The 8,576-nt window shown below is 54.3% G+C and overlaps 1 protein-coding gene across 1 annotated transcript in view; it reads left to right on the top strand.

Annotated features, from left to right (window-relative positions):
- Positions 1-1,397: 1,397 nt before the first annotated feature.
- CMIP (c-Maf inducing protein) overlaps positions 1,398-8,576 on the top strand; it is a 199,502-nt gene continuing 192,323 nt past the window's right edge. Inside the window, exon 1 of the mRNA XM_084757883.1 lies at positions 1,398-2,111. Within this exon, the coding sequence (XP_084614009.1) occupies positions 1,812-2,111 (300 nt within the window). The 5' untranslated portion in view covers positions 1,398-1,811. The remainder of the gene's footprint in view (positions 2,112-8,576) is intronic.

Below are 8,576 nucleotides of genomic sequence, written 5' to 3'. Positions count from 1 at the left end.
CTCCCAGCTTACAGTCAGAGCACTGGAGCTACCCACATGCCACTGAGCTAGTGTGTGCTGTGGTTTTTTGGGAGATTTGAACTCTGATCTTCATACTTGCACAGCAAGCAATTTTAGCATCTCCTCAGCCTAGCTACAGGAGACCCCATGGAGGAGTTCCTTGCCAGCAATGACAGAAAGGGACATTTTTTTGTCTCTGAGCTGTCACACCAGCTATTTGATGTGAGTCTCTCGAGACTGAAGACTGGGGCTGACCAGGTTCAGTCTGAGACTCTGGGGCAGCCTGTGGTATGGGTGGAACCCAGAGGGGCTGGATTACTTCGGAGGATATTTGTTCCCTGAGATCCTAGGAGGGGCTCTGTGTTCAGGAGGCTGAGGGTTTGTGTCCTCTCCTAGTAAGGACCCCCCAAAGCAAAGGCCAAGAGCCATCAAAGACCAGGGGAGAGGCCTTCAGTTGGGGCTATTCTCTGAAGGGATATTCCTTCCTCCCCACCCCCCTGCTTTTTTTTTAATTAAGTGGTTTTTATTTTTATTTTTTTGAGATATATACTACAGGTTGGCTTTGAACTCACAGGCAAAGATGACCTTGAACATAAGTCCTCTTTCCTCTAATTCCCTAGTGCTAGGATTACAGGCACCTTGTGGGGTTATGTAGTGTTGTGGTTCCTATCTAGGGTTTTGTGCATGCTATCCTTTTTTTTTTTTTTTTTTTAGACAAAACAGAACAAAACAAACAGGGCCTTCCGTCATGACTGGTCTGGAATTCACTATGTATGTAGCTTAATCCTGCCGTTTCAGCTCCCTGAGTGCTGGGGTTGTAGTGCTGAGCCACTACGCATAGCTCTAGGGGGTGGGGAAGGAGGGCGGAGGGGGTTGCAATTTCAATTCCAAGAAACTGTTTTATGGCCCAATCTGGCCATCCTTGAGGAAGCAGCTTGGGATGGGAAGGCAGCGTCAGAGGTGCAGCGGGCAGCACCCCAGCTTTTGGCTCAGCCTTGGACTAGGAAGGGGAAGCACTGGTCTGCATCCTCTTGGTCATCGGGTAGACTTTTTTTCCCAAGCCCGGCCCAGGATGGCGGGGTGCCTAGGGGCGCAGGGCTCAGCAGTGCACCCTCGGGGGGCGCGGCTCGCTCGACGTCCCCCAGGCACACTACCCATATTTCCCGGCCTGGCGCAGGGACTGTCGAGGATCGCCCAGTCCCGGCCCCTTCCCCAGAGGCGGCCCCTCCCGTCGGGCCGCGCCCGCCTCCACCAAGTCCCCGCCCGGGGCCCGGCCCATCCCGGACTCCGCCCGCCCCGGGGAGGCCGAAGCCGCTGTTGCCGCCATTGACGTCAGAGGGCGGGCACATGACCCCGCGGGGACCAATCGCGTGCGCCAGCCTCCCGCAATCTCCCCGGCAGCCGGCGCGGCCCCCGCCCGCAGCACACACTCGCGGACGGACGCGGACACACGCACCGCACAGCGCGCCCGCGCGAGGCCGAGACACGCCCGCGCCCGCCGTCCCCGGCGCCGCCCCCGCCCCCGGAGGGTCCGATCCTCTCTGCGCCCCGCGATCGCCTGCTGCCCTCGCCGCAGTCGCTAACCCGTTCGCGCCGGCATGCGCCCCAGTAGCTAGAAGGAAGCAGCTCAGGAAGCGCCCCGCGCGCCCCCGCCCGCCCCCGCGCGCTCCCGTTCGTCCTCGCGGGGCGCCCCCAGCCCACGCCCCCCCACCTTCCCGGCGGTGGGGGGGTGCGGGCCCTCCGCGGGGGCCCCGCCGGCCCGGCCCCACGCCAGCCGCGATCGCGCGCGCGGCCCCCGCCCCGGCGCGGCCATGGATGTGACGAGTAGCTCGGGCGGCGGCGACCCCCGGCAGATCGAGGAGACCAAGCCACTGCTAGGGAGCGACGTGACGGGCCCCGAGGGCACCAAGGTGATGGGCGCCGTGCCTTGCCGCCGGGCCCTGCTGCTGTGCAACGGGATGAGGTACAAGCTGCTGCAGGAGGGCGACATTCAGGTCTGTGTCATCCGGCACCCTCGGACCTTTCTCAGCAAGATCCTCACCTCCAAATTCCTGAGGCGCTGGGAGCCGCACCACCTAACGCTGGCCGACAACAGCTTGGCATCCGCTACGGTGAGTGGCCCTGCGTGGCTGTGGGGCTCCCCAAGCTGGGGTCTCCCGGGACCGAGGCGCCCCCGCTGGCTGTCCCCGAGCGCGGGGCCCCCGGGTCCCGGCCTGTGAACAGAGCTGGGCTGGAACCTCCAGACCTGATCTTCCAAGGCAGGCTAGGGGAGCCCTCCGTCGTGTCCTGGACATTTAGCCCACCCGGGCTGAGTGCTTGGGGACTTCTGCCTGAGCGCCTGCGTCTCCTATGGCTGGGACCTTGGTGAACCCTAGTCTGGGCCCTGAGGATAGTGGTGTGTTGTTCCTTTTCTGAATCCGTTGCCCATCTGGATCTGAGCTACAGAAGAAAACAAAACGCAACCCTCTCCTCCATAAAAAAATCGTAACCCCCAGCGCCAACTATGTCCAGAAAGCAACTCCTGCACTCGTTTAGCCTTCCTTTATTCTTTTTTTTTTTTCTCTTTCTGCCGGGCCTGGCAAGGCAAAACCGGGTGCCTGCCCTTTCTAAAAATCTCCTTTGCACGTTAGGAGGTTGGAGGGGTAAAGGGGGTCGAGGTCCTGGACCCGCTCGGTCTCTGGGATAGTCAAGTTTTCTGGGTAGCTGGGTTTTCTGAGCTGGGCTGCTAAGCCTGCCCTTGCGTTGTCTGTGGAGCGTGTGTAAGCATGTTTTGTGGCTGCGTCCTGTTTTGTTACAGTTTTTTTTTTTCTGTGTGGCCAGGGCCGGGTCAGCTGGATTCTCGAGATGGAGAAAGGAGGATCTTACTAGTTGCTTTCGGAAATCGAATCTGCAAATGGTGGCCTTCTTCCTTCTGGGGACAGACAGCTGTGGTGGGGTCGAGGAGGGGGAGTGGGGGCGGTGGGCAGGGCCTAAACAGGATGCTTTGTGTTTTCCAACAAGGGCAGTTTCAATACAGGCTCTGGCTGGGCCTTAGCCTGGCGCTTGGGGGACCCATCTTTGTAGGGGCTCCCTTCTTGTCTAGAATGTACCGTCTCCCCATGCCAGGCTCCGTGGTGTTTAAACAACCATCATGGGAGAGGACAGAATCCACCGCCCTCTCACACCTGTGCCAAGAAAGCTCAGCCAGGAAACAGGGTGTTGCTTACATGCATGCCACAAATGTGTAGCGTGTGTAGACAGTGCCTCGAATCCATGTTCCCTCGGTGGTGTGTCACACAGCCTGTGACACATGTTCCTAGGAATGGGGGGGGAAGTTAGCTTAGACACCCCTACTCCTTGAGTCTACTTTCCCTATACCCCCTCTCCTAGGCCCCCCCCCCAGAGCATTGTGGTACACAAAGACTTTTATTCTGAATTTTGGATCCAGTGTGCTGAAAGCACCTATTTTTTATAGGCTGTGGGCATGTTGGTGCAGTAACTGCAGACTTTGTCCCCAGGAGGGTTGAGGGTTGTCGGGAGGTGGCCCAGTCTTCTCCAAGACTGGTGTGTGTTCTTAACACCCTGCCTTGAGTCATAGGCCTCGGCCTTGATTTCCATTTGATTGGACAGTACCGAGGGTTTCAGGTCCCAGGGGCACTTGGTAACCTTCCCCAGGCTCTGGAACCCCCAAGTACAGCTTTAGCATTATTACCTGGCCGAGTATGGGGGATGATGGCGCTTTATTAGGCTCTAGGTTCTGTTCTTTTTTTCTGCCATCCCCTCAAAATGCTGAGCAGTTGTCAGCGATGGACAGTAGTTGAGAGGGACAGTGGCCTGCTGTGGGAGGACAGGACATTCCCTGGTCTTCCTGGGCATGGTCACTGCGTGGCTAGCTGGTCCTTGCCTATCTCAGGCTAGAGGACCCCTTGCTTTCCTTGGCTGCTCAAGAGGCCTGTCTCTCTGGGAGAGAGCAGAAAGGAGTCAGACCTGAGAGTCTCCAGGAGCCAGGGCCCCTTGCCTGCCCTGGGCAGCTGAGGTCAGGGGCTACCTCTGAGGAACACCCGAGTCCTGTGTGTGGCCCCAGGTTATCTGGGAGCAAGTTTGATGACGGTAGAGCCTTCCTTAGAAAAAGAAAGTGGAGGCCAGGCTGGCATAATCCTGCCTTCCCTTTCTTCACCTGGTGTGAGGGAATTCCTTCAGTGTAGCCCTTGCTTTGTGGGGACGGCGTTGGGGGCGTCCAGTGGAGGCCTCTAGTGGAGATGTATGCCTCCCCCACCCCCGGGGCCTATGTGGATGGAGGTGTGGCCGCCAGGGCCTAGAGCAGTGGCCTCCAGGCCAGAGGTAGGCTTGGAGTTTGCTGCTAGGGATCTTGTCCCATGTTGAGATATCTGCTTGGTGTCCACTGTCTGGGAAGTGGAAGAGCCTCCTTGGGGTTTTTAGGCCTGGGCATTATGTAATCTATCTGCATTTTATAGTGCGGCCCAGCTACTCGATTGAGAAATATTTGCTCAAATGAAACAAAGGTGAATTTGAGTGCAGTTCATTTCTACAAAACCCATCATTGTAGCCCCTGGGCCCAGCCTTGAGTTGCCCGTGTAGAAGCCTGTCTCACAGAGCGGTGAAGTATATATACATCGTTAATATGGAGCTCAGTTCAGAACTGTCCGGGGATTATCCACTTAATTGTGTGGACTTCAGGCTCGGGGACCCAGAGTGACTGGCCTGGATTTGAATCAGTCAACAAACAGTCCACTCCTTTGCCCAAACCATCCACCGAGTCTGCTGTCTACGCTGGTTCAGCTAAGAGAATCTTGAGGGGATAGAGAGGCTTCCTGGACCTCAGTTAAGCTGAGCTGAGGTGCAAGCCAAGTTTCGGGGGGGAGGGGGTGTCTCCTAGTCCCTCCTGGCATGGGTCTCCTGCTGGTGACACACTTAGTGTGAAAGTCTCTCAGTTTCCTGGGGAGGGAGACCCAAAAAGGAGTCTGATGCCACCAGACCTGTCACCCCTCCCCTGACCTGGCAGTAAACTTTGCCCTCAGTGGGGTCAGGTCAGAACTTGCCCTGTGCTGTCTACCGGGCCCGGTTACTGATTAAACCCTTGCAGAAGCAAGGCCAGTTTTGATGTGCTTAGAAGACTTTGGATCCTTTGGAACCGGAATGCTTGTCAACAAAGGAGGAAGCTCTCCAGCGTGTGTGGGAGGGGTTATTGTGGGGGGGGGGGAACCTCCTGAGGGACAGAGGCTGGACCTTCTTGAGGACTGGCCCCGCTGCCGATGTGGCTTCTCTTTCCTCATTTGTACTTCCCCATCTCTGGGCCTTCCTGGGCTCAGTGTGGCTGCCTACCTTGTTATGGCTTGGAACCTACAGCGAGCCCGTTGAGGAGGACAGGAATCCATCTTGCCATTCGTTGCTTGGCTAAATTTGATCACCTGCTAGACATGTTTGTCTTTTGTCTGTAGCCTTTGTTTCCACTGCGCCAAAGAAGTACAGGGGGAAAAAAAAAAGCACCCCACCTTTCATTTCATCACACCGTTGAAAACAAAACAGAACAAAACAAAAACCAAACAAACAGAGGAGGCCCGAGGTTTCAGAACGGTGGTTCTAATCCGCAAAGTCCTTTCTTCCCGTTACTGAGCTGGAGCGGAGATTCAGACACGAGGGACAGTAGCGGCCTTTATTCTCCGGCCCTGCCCTTCCAGGCTGTTGTTTGCATTGTCTCTACCTTTGCTCAGCTCTAGCATCTCTGGGAAACCTGGTCAAGTGCACAGGACCACCTTCGTTCCCGTCCATGGCTGTTTTCTCCCCTCTGGGTGTCTGAGCATCTGTCCTGTGAACTTGGTATTTTGTTTGAGCAAAATGTTTCTGAGATGTACCGCACAGCCCTTTTGTAGCTAAGTGTTAACCACCTCCAGGCCTCCAAGTGCTAGGATTTTTTTATTTTTTTTTTGCCTCCTTGAGAATAAACCCTCCATTTCCAATATGAATGTTTGGATATGTGCTAACGTTGTTTTTCTATTTTGTCGTGAATGTCCCTCCTCTGTGTGCCCATCTTTTTCCCTCCTTTTATGATTCTGGCATTTAGTGAGCACTTTTTTTTTTTAAATGTCACAAGTTGATTTTTGGAGTCCCATCAGATTTGTAGGTAGTGGTGTGTTCGGAAATGGAGCCAGGGATGGAGCAAGTGAGAGCAGGCAGACAGCATTTTCTGTGGCCAGGTGTTGTGGCCTGCCTTCCACGGGGCTGTAGGAAGTCAGGGCAATTTAAGGAGAGGTGCTCTCTCTGGCCATGGGTGCCTTTTCTGTTAGTAGGTCTCTTCCTGGGTGCTGGTGTGTTCTCTACTGGGCCACAAGGGAGGGAGCCTCCCGCTAAGAGTCTGGCTTTTGGGATCCTGAGCACCCCACCATCCGTCACTTCTCCCTCACCTCTCTCCAAGGGGACCAGCCTGGTATTTTGTTGGAATGGATATTTGAGATGGTCTAGTTACGCCCTTGATTAAAGGATTAAATGAGACAGGGCCGGGTACACACTAGCCTTGCAGTGTCCCCACCGTGGGGCAGAACAAACTGGGCTTTTACTGTAGTCACGTGGAGCAGGTCTGGAGCCTGAGGTGGTAGCTTTCTGGCTGTGTAACATTGAGCTTTCCTTCCCCTGAAGGGGGGTCTTCTTGATTGTTTTCCATGTGGAGGGTGACAGCTGTACCTCACTTATTATGTTGGTAACTCAGATGTTGACGCTGGTTCTGGGTGAACACCTAGTAGGATGGCCAGCACACAGTCAGACAGTTTCTATGGTGACAGGCTCCTGAGTGAGCGCTGTAGAAATGGAAGGGTTATGGGCGCTGAGGTGGCTCAGTACGTAAAGACGCTCGCTGCTAAGCCGTACTACATAAGCACAATCCTTGGGAGCACACAGTGGAAGGAGAGACCCCTGCAAGTTGTCCTGATCTCCATACGCATGGAGAGTCTCTCCTACTCCCCACATCAAAAAATAAAAAATAAAAAAATAAAAAAAGAAGGAAAGATCTTTGTTGTTTAAAGAGGAGCATAGAGCTCTGAATGTAAGGGTGTAAGTGTTTCAGGCAGTTTAGAAGAATTTCTCAAGAGGTTCATACAGAAGCATTATATATATGATATATTTCAAAAGTTCCTATTTCCATTTGTTATATATATATATACATATATATCTAATTGAATCAGTGTGCATATTTCCAAATGTATCCATGCTTCTAGAATCTTTCAAGATAGGGTTTCTCTGCCTTGACTGTCTGGACTTGCTTTGTAGACCAGGCTAGCCTCGAACTCAGAGATCCGTTTGCCTCTGCCTCCCAAGTGCTGGGATTAAGGACCTGCACCACCACAGCCTGGCTTGTAGAATCTTCAGTGGTCATTCCCTCCCCCCCTCTTGTTTTTTTGAGACAGGGTTTCTCTGTATAGCCATGCCTGACCTGGAACTTGCTTTGTAGACCAGGCTGGCCTTGAACTCACAGAGATCCTCTTGCCTCTGCCTCCCATGTGCTGGTCATCTTTCAAGGCAAACCTTGTTGCCTACCTTCTTGGGTATACTCCGTGAGCACTCTGGATGTGAGCCACACAGTTCCGGTTGTTCCTAGCCACTGGCCACTGTCTTTGGAGTTCACTTTCGATCCGCACACATGTGACTGCGCTGCTCTTTTTCTCACTGCTGTGTAATTTCCCACCCTGCTAAAGTGGTGGGCAGACCGGTTCCCCTGTTGTTGGATAGGTAGCTTTGTCTCAGACGTTGGCATTTCCCATTTTTATCAGTGGAATCGTATCCCTTTTCACAGTTTAAATAAATGTTTGCCTGCTTTCTTGGGGGTCGGGTGTGGGGCATGCTCCAGTCTGGCTGAGCGTCACCAGGAAGTGAGTTCCCATAGGGTCTGATGGCAGCCCTATCTATCTCCAGGAGCTGAGGGAAGAGACTCCTGACAAGCTCGGTGCATCTTCGCGCTGAGGGCAGGAGTCTAGGCTGCTCCCACTGAGAGCCGCATTTTCTTTTGCCTTCAGACTTCCTGTTTTCCACAGAGTGGAAGCCAGGTGGCTAAGCCCCATGAGAGAGAAAAGGAGAGTGAGAATTTCTCTTCCTCTCTCCTCACTTGGGTAGCTGGTGTGTATCCCCAGGTGGTGTAGGGCTCAGCATACCTTTCAAAAGGACACTTCACACACCCCTAGCAGATCCCTAACGGGAGGAGCTGAGGTGGGTGTCAGAGGTGCCAGCTCTCTCTCTCTCTCTCTCTCTCTCTCTCTCTCTCTCTGTGTGCGTGTGTGTGTGTGTGTGTGTGTGTAAACGACATAGACTTGACATCAGCCAGGTGATCTGGAATCCTTCTTCTGCAGCGTCCCACCTGATGACTGCCTTATCTGTAGAGGGAGGATTGTGAGGACTTCCTTCTAGCCTTGATGTTGGGGTTAAGGGAGGCGGGTATTCATTCAACAGATAAATCCCAGTGCTCTGGGTATTTGGAGGACAGCAAACAGTAGGCTACTAAGGCGAGGAAGCAGGTGGCTTAAGGGAGCCTGTCTGTCAGGAAAGGTGTGGGATGGATGGGGGAAGGGCTTTCCTGGGAGAGGGACAGGCAA

The sequence above is a fragment of the Acomys minous genome (genome assembly GCF_964271855.1).
Source record: "Acomys minous genome assembly, chromosome: 14".
In the NCBI taxonomy this organism is placed as follows: Eukaryota; Metazoa; Chordata; class Mammalia; order Rodentia; family Muridae; genus Acomys; species Acomys minous.
This window is presented reverse-complemented; position numbering and strand designations above follow the sequence as displayed.